We start from the raw sequence: 15,165 nt of genomic DNA on the forward strand, positions 1-15,165 counted from the left end.
AAGAGACCCAGCGCAATTCATGGAGCCCCAATCGTTTGTTGGTAGCCGCTAAGACCAGGCGCTTAGCGAAACTGGGCCTTTGTTAGGCGCTGCACGAGAGCCAATGGACGGGGGAGCGCTGGGGAATAAAGAAACGAGAATAGAACAATTGGAAAAGACAAGGTGAAACAAAGCCAAGGGCTACGCGTCTAATAAGAATGCCAAAAATAAATTGAGCAGATCAATAGGGAAGAGTTGGTCAAGGGTCCTGTCTAGCCTGTTCACAGGGGTTTTCGCCATTGACAGTGGATACACCCGCCATTGGCTCTACCGAACCCTGAAACTGCTTTCTTTCAGCGTTTGTCCATGAATGGCCTCAGTAAGCGAAAAAGAAAAGGTAGCTACCCGCGAGACTCTAGAGTCGCAGAGAAGTTCATCTCGTTTCTCAAGTTTTCTTTCTGTTGACGCTTGCCGAGTTTGTGATTGAGGATCCCCTCAAACTCGGCCAAGCTTGCAATCAGTACGTGCAGGTGCCTGCACTGCATGGAGTTGTAACGATTACACAGAATACGAGGGCAATCAGAGAAAAGAGATGCAAAGACTACCAAGTTATTCTGGCGTATAATGCCCTTTCCAAACCTCCAAACATTTTCTTTTCCAATACTCTTAGCTCAATGCGACCAACTCCAAGCCTCGGCTCCGCAGGTCGTAGGAATTTAGGGCTGACAGGATTCATGCTCAAGCTCGATCGCTGAAGGTGTTGGTTCGCGGTGCTTTTACTCATTCAGGCAACGCTTCCCCAAAATTACCAATCAGAAGAAATCGTATCTCCTCCGAAAACGCGGGGCTGGCTGGGTATTGCAATCCGATTACAAACGTCGTACAACCAACCAACAGCACAAACCGCATACAAAAGGACACGATTGCTTTCTCTCTCAACTTTCAGCAAACTACTTACTCTTCATACCACTTCAACCACATATGCAAACTAAAAAATGGCGACTCCAACTGTTGTTATCGTCCCTGGGTCGTTTGCCCCATCTAAACACTATCGTGTGTTTACAGACAGTCTCGAGCGACATGGCATCGACTCGCGCGTTATCGATACGCCGTCGGTCGGCAAGCGGGGTAACCTCCCGCCTGCGACAATGAGCGACGATGCCGAAGAAATCACCAACGTTGTTTCCAAGCTTCTCGACGAGGGCAAGGATGTAGTCCTTATGACCCATTCGTATGGAGGCATCCCTGGAACCCAGTGTCTCAGCAAGCTCTCGCGAAAGGCTCGCCAGGCAGAGGGCAAGCAAGGAGGAGTCGACAAGATTATCTATCTCGCATCAGTCGTGTTGCAACCGGGTGTCTCCAACTTGGATGCATTTGGGTCAGCCCTGCCTGACTTTCTTGATCTCAAGGTACACCTCAATCATTTCAGTTCCAGAACTTTGCGCTGATATTGCATCCAGGATGACTACATGACTCTTGATCCCAAGGGTCACGCGACTCATACCTTCTCCGACTTACCTTTCGATGAAGCATTTGAACTTGCAAAGCAGATGCCCGAGCACTCAACACCAAGCTTCCGAGAACCACTGACATACCCTGGATATAATGACGTCGAAGTGCATTATATCGTGTGCGAACAGGACCAGATCATTCCGCCCCAATTCCAGCGGGCAATGATTGAAGGGGTCAAGGCGTCAAGTGGAAAAGAGGTTGCAGTGCACAGTTTCGATAGCGGACATGTGCCCACCGTTAGCCAGCCTGACAATGTTTCCAAAGTTGTCAAGGAGATAATTGGAGCTTGATTGTGTTCTATTCTGGGAAAGACGATGGTTAATTGATTTAAAGACCTCTGCTGCCCCTGCACTGTTGATTCCCGGCTCTTTGTTCAAAAGATCTTGGCGAGGATCTTGTCCTTCAAGTTTTGAGGTGCAACCTCGCGCTCGTGACGGTAGTGTTCTGTGAGAACGTCGAAGAAGTACAGGTGTGAAACCAGATCAACCTCCGAAGCACCATGAAAACCGAGTCTTCTTGAACAGCTTCCACCCGAGGCCAATGCTACCCGCAAGAGCGATCTTTGAAAGCTGTCAGAATCTGCTAAGAAGGAGTTAAAATTATACTTACAATGCCGTAATTGAAGATAAGAGTTGTCGTGCTCCAGTTGCCTCTGAGGAAGACGGCATATCCTTGAACCCTATGAGGCTTAGTCTCGGAGACGTCTATTATGATCCAAGGGCTGAGGTTCTTACTACAGAAAGACAAAGGCGCAGCAAAACGCCCAATAACCGGCGTATGGCTGAAGCCGAGACCGGGCAGGTAGAAATGTCTCCCTATCGATATCCTTGTGCCTTCATCGCAGCGCTCAATTGGATCCATGTGATTGCCATGGCAGTCCAGTTTCTGGATGAAGTTAGACATGTGACAGTAGCTATGAGACGGCAGTTACAGCTGCGCACAGCATAGTCGCAGCGGTACAAAAGCTGGTAATGACTGAGTTAGTACATTCTTGTCATAATTAACCGTCGAGGACTAACTTCAAGATACAGTTGAGCACCTTGGCACTAGTCAAACCAAGAGCCAGTAACGCCAGACAAGCTAGTGTCATCACGACGACTACTGCGAGATAGGGCACTCCCCTGATGAGTAAGTTAGCAGTATTCTCCTAGGGAACCTTATGCGCGTAATTATTGTTTAGCCTGAGCAGAAACTTAGGCGCTTGTCCTTCGAGGGCCAGCGCGTGGAGGTTTCGAGAGGCATTGAAAGTGTACGCGTTGCCAGCCGAAACAATAGCCGTAATCGACACAGGCGTGACAATAGATGGAAGGACAGGAATCTGAAGGCGCCCCATGGAAATGACGCTTAGGCTGGTTAGCTGGCGTACAACACGAGGGCCACAGGAACTTGCTATGGAGAGGAACCACTGTATGTGTCTGCACCGCCTGTAAGATTGACATAGTTGTTAGCATCTGGGTAAAGGCCACGGCTAGGAACGCTCACGTCTTGTTATTGTAAGGGAAGAGGATCTGAATAGTTGGTTTAGCAGTATTATACTTTGTAAGGAACAAAGGTCTACTTACACCGACACAGAGGCAGCCACCGATGAAGAAAATCCTCAAACGGTGAATTATAGTCTTGAAAGCGCGCGGCATGGTACGGCGAGGATCCCGCGCTTCACCAGCAATCACTGGATCATGAATAGTGGCACAAAGACACCAGGCCCTCAATGATATATCGACTTGAGATATACTCTTGGCCTCCCATGACAAAACCGGCGACGTTGATGGCGTTAACAAAAGACTCGGGGCGTGAGCCGGCATTATCACCAGCCCATACCCCAGAGTCTTTCCAGTATCTGAATCCGAAGCGACTTTTACTGAAGTGAGTCGACAAAAGCTTGAACTAACAAACGGCCGTGACTACTACCGGCTTGACCAGGATGAAGTCCTCAGTGCTCCCATCGAGATTGCTCGTACTCTACCGGAAGATATCCTCAGACTGGCAGGCTATTGTACGCAACTCTATAAAATATCCTTCTGGAGGGGAGAAGCATACTGATTCCTTGTAGATAAGGCTGTCAGTGGAGTTGGCTACGTTGAGGACCACCAAAACCCAGTGGAGTTTATGCAGAAGGAGGAGAATGGGATCGGCAAGTTTGGGCCGGCTAGCGGCAAGCTAATGGTCTAAAAAGCTGCTCGAGATATGTAAATCAGGAACTGCTTGACTCAGGTCCTCGGGAGTTTCATGTTTCATGAGAAATGACATGCCCACGTGGCGTAAGCGCAAGGGTAGCAGGACTAATGGCAGTCATGCATACAGTCATGGTTACTTCGCAAGTCCACCACAACGGATGCAATATGTGGAGGCATTGGAATAACTGGTAATGAAGATGCTAGCTTATTATAGATCCCTCTCGTTAAGTGTCAAATCAGCATCGAGGGAGTCCTCATGACGCCAGATCGTGTTGAAACTAAGGTAGTATTTGACGAGAACATCAGCCCTAACCAGACTCGGCGAGGTGGGGTAAGGTCAGAAACTGTCAGCATTGGATAGCCGTGACTTACTTTCAAACTGTGTTTATTCTAATGCGACTATTGAGGGAATACTCAAGATGTATTCAGATATCAAGTACGACCAACTTGAAGATCCTGACCATTGGATTAGACTCATCAAACTTGAACCTTCTCCATCGGAATCCACCTCTGAACCCGATAGACCGGATCTCCTCGTGTGCAATATTGAGGAATATATTCGCGGCGACTCCCAGCCATACACAGCATTATCATATGTCTGGGAGTCTCCAGACAGCCCCAAAAGGCTAGTAAGCGTTAATGGGACGACAATAGACATCAGCTCCACCGTCGAGAATGCCCTTCGGCGCCTACGGTTTCGCAATAAGCCTCGGTGGCTTTGGGTCGATCAGCTATGCATCAACCAAGCCGACGAGATGGAGAAGAGCCACCAAGTCCACCAAATGCACCATATCTACAGGGAGGCAGATCAGGTGATCGCATGGCTGGGTAATGGTGATGAGAGCAGCGACCTCATATGTCGCCTGATGCGTGACACAGGTAGAGCCCTGCGCTCCAACGATCTTGGCGCTTTGCAAAAGCTCTACTCTGGGGGAAAGGAGGAAGGGTCTATTGATATAGAAGCTGCAAAAACGGCTTTCCATGCGTTCTGCGAAAGACGCTATTGGCAACGTCTTTGGATCATGCAGGAGTTTGCTGTTGGCCGACGTATCGCTATTGCCTGCGGTGGCTGGATTGTGAAATATGATCTCATGGATCAGACTCTTGACGCCCCGAGTATTGTTCAGCGCCGTGCGCGAAAGAAGCCCATCGATGGGCTTGAGACGCTGATTCGGAATCTGAATTATGTCTACTCCACTCCACTCAACAGCTACGTTTATAGCTTGTTTACAAGACGGTGGCACTATGACTACACTCCCGATGGGGAGAGTCCGCGGGGCCAACCCCTTTTACAGGTCGTCGCGGTATCGCTCACTCTGGAAGTCGACTACAACGTTGTCTACGCAACCGACCCACGTGATCGTATATTTGCATTACTGAACCTGGCCGGAGACAGAGACCACTTTAACCTGTTCCCAGATTACTCTTTGACAGTCGAAGAGGTGTACAGAGAAGCAGCGTGCAAGATCCTAGAACAAGGAACTATTGATGTTCTCATGTACTGCCAAAGGCCCAAGAAGCTTGCCATGCTACCAAGTTGGGTGCCTGACTGGAGTATGGATGTTCTGCATCCAAATGCGCAGGCACCGTGGGATACCCCTTTCAAAGCATCGGGCACATATAACGAGATACCAAAATTTCCTGAATTCGATACCGCGACATTTGAAGGTATTTATGTAGACAAAGTTCAAGAGATCGGGACAACCTGGGACCCAAACTGGTTGAAACCCATCAGTCGGACCGCAGTCAAACAATGGGTGAAAAGTATCAGGGGATTTTGTGACAGCTCCCCTAGAATCAGGGTCGGAGAAGAGCGTCTAGATGCAGCACGCATAGGGATACTCGATGGCCCTACGTGGCCCTCTACAGTGCCTTATCAAGGCTGGGGATCCCAGTGTGCTGACGATGTCGAGAATCTTCAGCGTTTTGGAACAGAGGAAGGAGAGAAAGGCGAAGATGCTTCGTCTGCAGAAGACTCTTTCTATGCTTTCGCTCTCATGCGGATGCACACAAGACGTGTCTTTATGACATCTACGGGCTTTGTTGGGGTTGGCCCACTTGATATGCAGCCAGGAGATGAAGTCTGTATCCTGTTGGGAGGCAAAGTACCCTACCTGTTGCGACCTCAGGGTGACGAATCATATACGCTTGTCGGAGAGGCGTACGTGCACGGGATCATGCACGGAGAGCTCTTTAAAGGCGGTGCTAGAAACCTTCGAAAGTTTGACGTTAAGTAGAAGTAATGTATGTGACTCAAGGTCAACTCAGTTCGATCCCTTGCAGAGATTGATGCTTTGTTTCAAGCCCCTGGATGTCAGGGCATACGGGGTGTAGCCATTTGTAGCTCTGCAGGATACAACTGCGACAGTGAGGCAGTCTCAATAATCTTAGCTGCCTGGGAATTCTATTTTAGATCAGTGGATGGAGATCCCTTGACGATACTACCTGAGTATCGCGTTTTTATGTACAGCTTCCTCATTCACGTTGCAGGATTCATGGATTGAAACAGAAATGTTTCGAGGATAGACTTGTCTAATTGGGTTTAATATTGTCAACCATAACTAGTTCTAGCCCAATCCACGACTTTAGAGATAAACAAGTGTGTTGCAATCTGATCGAGATGCACGGTAGGCTGCTGATCTGCGGTGTCGTCTACTCAGGAGTAGGCGTAGGAATAACCGTCGTCAGACGTGGGCCTGGAACACACTTCCCTTTGTCGCACCGTCCATTTCGTATGAGCAGGGGACAAATGTCGGCAAGCTGGTAACGAAAGCGGCGAGCTATTTGGATCAGAAGAATTCTCAGGGTACGGAGAAAATGGCCGTTGAGCCATGAAAGGGATACTCACCGGCTCCCGGACGAGTGAAAAGATCACCTCTGCAAGACAGCTAAAAAGTTCCGACATATAAGGGGTCAAAAAATGGATAAGTGAAGATAATAGGACTTACAGTGAGCGGGGCATCACACTGGCATACATCTGGGTCTCCCTTTTTGCAAACTTGCCCAATGTTGGCGCACGCAAAGGTCTCGGCCGAGAGTGCGGCAATAGCGAGGACGATGGAGAACTTCATTCTGAATAAAAAGGTTTAATGGATTTATGAGGCTGAGTTGAGATTTCTGTCTTTGGAATGTTGAGTGATGATTTACCAACCGATGGAGGAGCGGATTCGACAGTTCTTATAGAAGGCAACGGGGCAAGGGTAAGCGGGAAGTGAAGAAGGTAGCATTGCGAGTTTGTTTCATGTTAATATTAGAGGTTCTACAGATAGAGCGGTGATGGGACCTCGAGTAAAACAGTTTTGACTTGATTCCTATTCTGTGTCATGTTGTCGACCAGGCGCATCGAGACCGCGAGCAGTCGCAGATAGAGAGCTCTTCTGATTGTCTTCATCATTCAGGATAAAATTGATATCTTACTCTACCTTGTTTTCCCAATCTATGGAATCCCCAGAACTTTGTCGTCTGACCGCACAGTTCAAAGCTTAGGATATCGTCAAACAGTCTCTCCACAGAACTAAGTAAGGCCATATGCAGGAAATCTTCTCGCTTACCTAGATCACTAGCTAGAAAAAGCTTGTCTGAAGCAATACCAATGGAAACCTTGTGTCAACAATGGAGGGAGTGGGTCTGTTCCAGTGATCCAAAGACATGATTCATACTGTAATCAAACGACTGATAGTGCGTAGCACAGCCTAGTCAGCGATGTCATGATGGAGTCGGTGAGCTTTTCAAGAACTATGACAGGTAGGGTACAGATATCTGTTAGCAGCTTGTACACTCACATTCGAATGCATGATTTGGTCAGTATCAAGGATATAGACAGATATGGCGCGGTCTCGACCATTCTCTGTGGTACCCTCAGCATATGGGCTCAGCTGGAACATCTTGCCGTTGTCTCAGGCCCTTGCCGTCTCCTACGGAGGTATCCGAGCATCTTCAGAATTAAGCGGGGTATCAATAAATCATGAAAAGGCGATAAACCTTGGATACGGAAGAGTGATTCATTATTCTAGCATCCGAGATATAAGAGACACTAACAATATTCTATGTGTACTGCATAATCATGACGTGCCTGCTTCCAATCGTTACCAGTTCAGCTATCCTGCTACAGGAGTCTTGGTTAAAGACAAAATAAAAAAAGAAACACGAAAGCAAAGCGCAGTGTAACAAATCTCCTTGAGCTCTCTAGAGAGTGTACCTAAAGTCAGGACGCACATCACCGCTGATCCACTTCTGCTCATCTGTCATGGCAGCATACTTGGCATCCAGTGATCCTCTCGCACGACGACGGTTCTCCAATCGGAGCGCAAAATGCATAAAGATAGAACCTCCTAGAAGAAATAGGATTTGGTATGCCAGAACCGTGCCGTGGCCGGCAAAGTAGCGAGGTCTTTGGGTCTCACGGTAGATGTTGGACGAGACGACACCATTGAGGTTACCCCAACCGACGACCATACCGAGAACAATGGCACGCTTCAATGAACCCTCGATATTGTTGTTTACCCATGACACAGTGTTTGAAACAGTGGGATAGATACCTGTTCCAGATTAGTCAAAGCTTCGAGACGCCAGTGCTGTATAACTTACCCATTGCACCGAGGAACACAGCGCCGTATTGGACATGCGGGTCAGGTGATGCGATCAGCATGGTGAATCCAATGATGCCGACACAGACAGTAGCGATATTACAATAGCCACGCCATTTCGTTCGGTCTGCTAGGAATCCGACGAAGACGGTAGCGGCTGCAGCGCAGGCATAAGGAGGAACCGATAGGAGTTGCGCCTTGGTGCCTACATGTCCCATACTTCGGAGAATGGTAGGTAGGAAGAGAGAGAAGGCGTACAGGGGCATTAGTGAGCCCATGTAGATCACCATGTAACCGTACGTCTTCCAATCTTTCATGGCAGCCCAGATGTGACGCTTATCAAAGTCTTCAGCAGTCCTTCCCTGACGGTCCAGGATGAGACGGCGCTGAACACGAACGCGATCCTCGGGAGAGAGGAATCGAGCGGTGTCAGGCCAGTCAAAGACCATCCACCAACAAAAGGCACCGACAGCGACAGTCGCGAGACCTTCGAGGATGAAGATCCATGCCCAGCCGGGTCTGCCGCCTACACCGTCCATCTTAGCGATAGCTGCAGCGAGGAGACCACCGAAAGAACCAGCCAGGGCAGCAGCGGAGAAGAAAATGGCGGCGCGAGCACCAATCTCAGATGACTTATACCAGCAGCCGAGATAGTAATTGACGCCTGGATAAAGACCAGCTTCTGCGACACCGAGGAAGAAACGGGCTGCCAGCAGACCTGGGTAATTGTGACAGACACCCATGAGGGTCATGACGGCACCCCACGCGATGATAATGCCCGTGAAGAAGATGCGGGGTGTCAAGCGCTTGAGAAGACCGTTGGTAATCGGCTCAAAGAGGGCATAACTGACGAAGAAGATGGTGAGGGCGACGTTGTAATCTCCCGGCTGCATTTTCAACCAATCTTCCATGCCTGCGAGACGAGCATTGCCGATATTAGTTCGGTCCAGGAAAGAGAGGAGGTAGAGCAGCGATAGCCAGGGGATGAGCCAGAGGTCGACCTTCCAGACCAGCTTCCTGTCCTGAGCCATTGTCAGCACCAATCATCCTCGACTAGACACAGAGAACATGTAGAACGACTTACAATCTCGCGTCGCTCCTCTTCACTCTTGCCCTCATCAGGATCAGGCAGAGCAGCTAAGAGGGCATTGCGCTCAGCATCAACAGCAGCCCCGGTCCCGGCATTGGACAGCGTCGTGGACGCGACATTCTCGACATCAACAGCTGTAGGCTTCTCTTGCTCACTCGGCGGTGTCGCCGTGGTATCAGTAGTCATGGTGCTGGAACAATAGCTTATAACACAAGTCTAGAATAGCGAAACGGCCTCTACGCTCCGCGGAGATGACAGCTTACTACTTACTACCTTTACCAGCAGAACAAGAAAAGAAAACAACTCTGAAGGGGGAAGAGGCAAGGGCTTTTGTTACCACGTAAACAACCCTTCCATCCAAACCCGCCTCGTACGTCAACGCCCGCAAGCCCCCCCAAACCCCAAAGCTAGCCCATGCGATGCGGGGGAGGAAATGAACCAAAGCTCACGATCTGCGATAACTCTAAGCGTTTACGGGAAGGTCGACGCATGGACGTGGAGAAGAAGAGACCAAGCTTTATTGCCCAGTCTTGGCTTTAATTGGACGACAAGGGTGAAATGCCGATCTGTAAGTTGGATTGTTATGTCTCGTAAACAGGGAAAAACACCCCGAGTCAGCATTACATTGCTAAGGGAGGTAGACTAGGGAGCAGGGGGAGTATTTGCCCCGAGTGCAACCCATTTGTAGGTCGAGGATCAGCCTGAATGGCTGCTGTGTTCCGAATCTGACATGAAAAGAGCCGATCCTTACTTTGCACCAGTTGATGGCGTCCAGTGTTTTTGATCCCGTCCCAAAGCCTCGGCTTCCCTGTGCGACGTTGCTGCAGCCACGAACCTCCACGAGTTTTGTTGATCACGAAAATGGATTCATCATAGCGAGTTAAAACACTCTCCAGTACCGAAGCTTCGGGGCTCTACTGCTGCTGAGTGACAAAGCCTGACCCCTCCAGCCCCTCAAAGCATCGTGAATGGACTTGTCATCGGATGTAGCAGCGCAACGCTGACTAGTGCTGATCTCGTAGTCCCGGGAGTCACTACTTAAAACAGAAGCGTAATTGAGCAGGTGATTAGAGATTATCCCATTCCCCCCATTTTTCTTGGCTGACACAATGTAACACCAACACTCCAAGTTTTTGGGGGATTAGAGGCTGGACTGTTCCTTGTTGGTTCTGGCGTTTTCTGAGTTCTGAATGGATTCTGTACCCGGGAGAGGGGTAAGCTTCATGGCTAAGCTTAAAAGAATACCTTACGCAGCAGTCCCCTCTTGCTGAGTTTGGGCTGACAAAACATGCAGCGTCATCCACGTGGCAAAACCTTGAGATGGTGGTTGCGTCGTGATATTTGTTTATAGCTTGGCATCATCACTGACCCTACCCTTATCAATATGCAGCGTAGATTTGCATCAATATTATCCCATTTAGTCTGGGGTGCGTGATTATTACAATAGCGACTTCAAGGTGATGTTCAGAACTGAACAGGCACTAATTTAGGCTTGTGTTCACTGTAATCTTCCCCGCTCCCAACTAAACTCGTTAATTGGTGGCCATATCACAACCCCGAGTGAGCACTGCATACCGCCCGCCTCCATCTGCCGCACCTCCAAGGTTACATGGCCAGAATCGTCGTTGCATTCCCTCACATGGAATCAAGCATGGCCACTGGGATTACTCACTACTCGGAATTACGGCAAAAAGGAATGCAACACTCAAACACCCACTGTTCAGTTCTATTGCTGATTGGGAAGCCTCTGTTTTACTGTGCCGCCGGACATCTTACGCTGCGAGACCCGATGCCGTGTAAGGATTTATCAGTTCTGATATGCCAAGATGCGCCAAGAAAGTGTCAATCTCATCTCTTCCGCAGCATCCGATGCGTGGCTCAGATCTTGAATGTCTGTGCTCCAACTTTGTTGCATTCCTTGTGTCCGATGGTGGTTGGGATATATTGAGTTGAATACATGATACGATACACACTCTGATCCAGAGAATGCCTGTCATCTATTGGTGAATATCAAAACATCGTCGCGATGCACAAAGAAGACTGACAGGTGAGTCTCGATCGATCTAGACGCGTAATGCAACCTGAATAGTAGTAGTATCTTGTAGTTGAACAAGATTCACCACATGGATTCTAGAATCCTCGGCGCCAAGGTAGCCAAACGGTGATGCCAAGCGCCAAGCTGCGTCAATTACACATCTGTCGGCAGTTGCGCACGTTTTCTCGGTGGCTTGGTAAGATCAAAGAAAAATGTTGGAAATGAAAGAATGTGTTATAGAACATGATTAACGGGCCAGGCTGCGGCGGAAGGGTACAGGAGACCCGCGCGTCGACGCCTGGAAGGCTCGCTTGAGGAGCCAGCCATCAAGCTCTCCTCACAATGCGACTAAATTCAAATCAGATAATCCTACAATTCTACGCGAATAATTTTGTCAGTGTGAATGCAGAACCAACATCTCGATGAGTTCTAGGCCATCTGGCTGGAGACTCGACAGCTTCTCGCTCTTGGCGCCTATGAACGGCTATAGGCGCAGGCGCACATCAAGGACTAAGAAGATATCAGGTCCCTCAACGATGCCGAGAAATCTGAGCATGCGGAAGTACTATGTAATCACAAGCTGATGCTCTTGAACGACTACCCACATCGCAGATTGATCTTAGTGATTCTTGAGGTTCATATAGTCTCCTTGGCTAAAGAAATCTCGGCAGTGATCAAGCATTAAACAACTGTAGAGTTGGCATAAAGCTTTTGAAGAAAGAGTTTGAATCTTGATCTCAAATTCTTTTAATTCACTATCATTTCCTATCCTCTTGTGGCTGTGCCCATGTAACTCTGCTCGACCAAACCCCAAACCGGCACCAGCCAGAAACACCAGAGAATGCTATGCAAGTACTATAATTATCATAGCCATGAGATCATAACTTTCAGAAACGATTGACGTGAAGTGAATTCTTTCGCCTTCCAGCCCTTTCTAACCTCCTTCTATGTCTTCAAGATGTTTGCGGCAACAACAATACCACGAGCAGTCTTCTTGACCCATTCCTGAGCCACAGAGAAGTCACCGTCCTCAGCATACTGAACACCCTCGGTGATACCAGGGAAGGTGACAGCAGCGTAGCCAGTATCAAGGCCAGGGGCGTTGACGACGTGCTTATAGAAGTCACGGTCAGGTAGGCCGCCTTGAGAAATGAAACCTCGCTGGAAGTCGCGGTACTTATGGTTGACGACCTTCTTAAGAACATCATCATCGCGCTCACGGGCGAGGTTCTCAAGAGCCTTAACTTCATCGGCACTCTCCTTGAAGTACTCAATGGCTTCGTCAAGCTCGCTGAGATCAAGATCAGCATCCTTGCTCTCGGCATACTCGGAGAGATCCTCGAAGTATGCACGGAGCTCCTTGGCATAATTCTGAGTATCGAAGGGAAGGATGTCATCAGTAGCCAGGTGGTAAGCCAGAAGGGAAAGATATTGACCTTGTGCGGTGTGGACATGGAATCCGGGGTCACCAAAGGTCGACATCCAGTGATAGGTGTCGTAGTTGGAGTGATAGTGCCAGATAGGGTCACCGGCACCTCCACTGCTTCCAGTATCAAGAGAGCTGATGCCGCGGTGGAAGAAAGAAGTGTAATCAGAGCCAGAGCCTAGGATCTCAATGTCTCCCTCGCTGGCAGCATGCCAAGCGTCATAGAGCGACTGATTGAAGCCACCAAAGTTGGGATCAACGACCTTCTTGAGGACCTCGGTAGCAAAGGTGTGAAGCTCAGGTGAGGCACCAAGGTTGGGTCGTGGACCACTGACAGCGACATCGATGTTGAGATATGAGACGGCGGTGTCGGTGAGCCAGTTGACATGCTCTTCAACCCACTCAGTAGAACCAATGATGCCCCATTCTTCAGCATCCCAAGACGCGAGAACAATATTACGCTTGGGCTTCCAGCCTGAATCGGTGAGCTTCTTGAAAGCGCGAGCAAGCTCAATGAGGATCGAAGAGCCAGAGTTGGGATCTCCGTTACCGCCCTAAACAGTTAGCGATGAACTTTGTGAGTATCTTCTTGCAGCTCTACTTACGACCATCCATGTATCTCTATGGTTTCCAATGATGATAGTTTCTTCCGCATTGGTTCCGTTGATGACTCCGATGACGTTATGTACTGGCTCGATAGAATCACGCGAGACGGTACTGAGAGCGAGCTCCACGCCAGGGGCAGGACCAGAGCTATAATCAGCATCGAGACCGCCTGTCCAAGCAGTCCGGTTTACCTTCTCAGCGGTAACACCATGGCCATTGAGAGCCTGCAGCAGCGGCTGAGCGGCCGAGTAAGAAATTGGCAGAGCTGGAATCTTGGCAATAACCTCAGAGATGTCAGCTCGAGGCGAGTCCTTCTTTGAGGGGTAGCCAGGAGTTGTGGGATCGCCAGTGCGGGTAGACAGGAACAGTGTTGAGCCCTTTTGGACGGAGCTGGGGTTTCTTGCAGGGCCATCTGATATCCAGTCAGTATCAGTTCCCCAGAGCTTCCATGGGAGAAGTCTTACCTGGATAAGCCTCATATCCGTTGGCAACTGTGATGTTTCCATCATCGCCAGGGTCGGTAAAGATGATGGCACCAATGGCACCGTGGTCTTGAGCATTCTTGACTTTGAGACCGCGGAATAGACCACCATATTTGATAAGAGCAATCTTGCCCTTGATATCAACACCAAGCTCGACTAGTCGGTCAAAGTCGTCAATTGAACCTCGCCTAACGTCCTAGATCAGTAACAAACATCCAGACCTATTGGGAGCCTCACTTACCCCGCGTAGACATATTCGGCAGAAGCATTTCCAGTCGGCGAGTATGCCAACCAGGTCTGCTGTGAAAGCACATCCCAGCCTGTAACATCATCTTCCTCAAGCACCTCCTCCTTGGTATTCACCTCGGTGGTTGTACCGTTGGGGCCGGTGAAGTACAGAGATGAACTGACTGGATATCGGAGGAACACATGGTACTCCGCCAGATGCGCATCAAACCCGCTTTCGGACCAACGATCAGCGGTCCACTGGGCAGCTTCCCTTCCATAGCCGGCCAACTTGTTCTGGTGACCGTAGTAGTCAGACCACTTGTCAATGGATGAATTGTCAAACGAATTGACAAGGAGAGTCTCTTGCTCCGTCAAGACTGGAGGCCAATCGGCGTTGCGCTTGGTCAGTGGCTGGCGATGCGTGTGTCGCTTGCCCAAAACGAGATCACGCTGGCAAGCAGATACGCCAGCAGCCAAAGCCGCGATTGTGGAGAGCTGTCGGAAATGCATATTGAAGATTCAATGGCAATTGAACTTCACAACACTTGGCCTGGGAGGGGAAGTGGTCGTGGAGCAATGGGAAGCTTCGGATATAAATGCAACTCTCGCAAGCATGACCAACCCCATTCTGCAGTGTCATGTTACCTTACAATGGAACCATTGCATAAACAAACACTTAGGTCCTTGGTATTCCCAACAAACAGGATCCCATCTCGGGCCAAGCTGGCTTTTGATTTGCCAAAGCTCTTATCCTGATGGATGAACTTCCCTTCCCAGTCGGTAAGCTTACGATCCTGAGCTCGGGATAGCTCTCGCGAATGTCGTCATGCCTTGCCGTTGTAGCCCTCTTGGGAAGCTCCCCAGGTTGGGCCAATGGCTGAGCTGGCTTGGCTACTTGGCTTTCCTGCGGGGAGGGATCGGCGTGTTTATTCACCTGCCTGATGGGGTTTGATGGGTAGAGATTCTTGCGTAACAACTCTCTTGGACGTGGGATAATAAGCTTGACTTTTGAGTAATCAAGCTTAACGTTTCCCCGCTCCTACAGGG

General features: G+C 49.4%; 7 protein-coding genes across 7 annotated transcripts; 3 read left to right on the top strand and 4 right to left on the bottom strand.

The window, feature by feature from the left end:
* The first annotated feature begins 855 nt into the window (after nt 1-855).
* Nucleotides 856-1,880, top strand: FVEG_10840 (hypothetical protein). Its single transcript, XM_018900009.1, has 2 exons — nt 856-1,388; nt 1,440-1,880. Exons 1-2 carry the CDS (start codon nt 975-977, stop codon nt 1,779-1,781), a joined length of 756 nt encoding a protein of 251 aa, XP_018758197.1. The 5' UTR covers nt 856-974; the 3' UTR covers nt 1,782-1,880.
* FVEG_10839 (hypothetical protein) lies at nt 1,865-3,125 on the bottom strand (the record flags this gene model as incomplete). Its single annotated transcript, XM_018900008.1, has 8 exons — nt 1,865-2,051; nt 2,101-2,170; nt 2,226-2,376; nt 2,423-2,456; nt 2,511-2,612; nt 2,685-2,834; nt 2,878-2,942; nt 3,054-3,125. The coding sequence occupies 8 exons, from the start codon at nt 3,123-3,125 to the stop codon at nt 1,865-1,867; spliced, it is 831 nt and encodes a 276-aa protein (XP_018758196.1).
* Nucleotides 3,126-3,235: 110 nt separating this feature from the next.
* Nucleotides 3,236-3,660, top strand: FVEG_16899 (hypothetical protein; the record flags this gene model as incomplete). Its single annotated transcript, XM_018906136.1, has 3 exons — nt 3,236-3,281; nt 3,326-3,484; nt 3,542-3,660. 3 exons carry the CDS (start codon nt 3,236-3,238, stop codon nt 3,658-3,660), a joined length of 324 nt encoding a protein of 107 aa, XP_018758195.1.
* A 424-nt stretch (nt 3,661-4,084) lies between these two features.
* FVEG_16898 (hypothetical protein) lies at nt 4,085-5,902 on the top strand (the record flags this gene model as incomplete). The annotated part of the gene is made up of 1 exon (XM_018906135.1): nt 4,085-5,902. One exon carries the CDS (start codon nt 4,085-4,087, stop codon nt 5,900-5,902), a length of 1,818 nt encoding a protein of 605 aa, XP_018758194.1.
* Nucleotides 5,903-6,349: 447 nt separating this feature from the next.
* On the bottom strand, nt 6,350-6,736 carry FVEG_16897 (hypothetical protein; the record flags this gene model as incomplete). The annotated part of the gene is made up of 2 exons (XM_018906134.1): nt 6,350-6,445; nt 6,614-6,736. The coding sequence occupies 2 exons, from the start codon at nt 6,734-6,736 to the stop codon at nt 6,350-6,352; spliced, it is 219 nt and encodes a 72-aa protein (XP_018758193.1).
* A 1,114-nt stretch (nt 6,737-7,850) lies between these two features.
* Nucleotides 7,851-9,527, bottom strand: FVEG_10837 (hypothetical protein; the record flags this gene model as incomplete). The annotated part of the gene is made up of 3 exons (XM_018900007.1): nt 7,851-8,203; nt 8,253-9,273; nt 9,336-9,527. 3 exons carry the CDS (start codon nt 9,525-9,527, stop codon nt 7,851-7,853), a joined length of 1,566 nt encoding a protein of 521 aa, XP_018758192.1.
* A 2,482-nt stretch (nt 9,528-12,009) lies between these two features.
* FVEG_10836 (hypothetical protein) lies at nt 12,010-14,628 on the bottom strand (the record flags this gene model as incomplete). The annotated part of the gene is made up of 4 exons (XM_018900006.1): nt 12,010-13,356; nt 13,408-13,820; nt 13,873-14,078; nt 14,132-14,628. The coding sequence occupies 4 exons, from the start codon at nt 14,626-14,628 to the stop codon at nt 12,322-12,324; spliced, it is 2,151 nt and encodes a 716-aa protein (XP_018758191.1). The 3' UTR covers nt 12,010-12,321.
* Between the last annotated feature and the right edge of the window lie 537 nt (nt 14,629-15,165).

This window comes from Fusarium verticillioides, chromosome 11 (assembly GCF_000149555.1).
Source record: "Fusarium verticillioides 7600 chromosome 11, whole genome shotgun sequence".
NCBI lineage: Eukaryota > Fungi > Ascomycota > Sordariomycetes > Hypocreales > Nectriaceae > Fusarium > Fusarium verticillioides.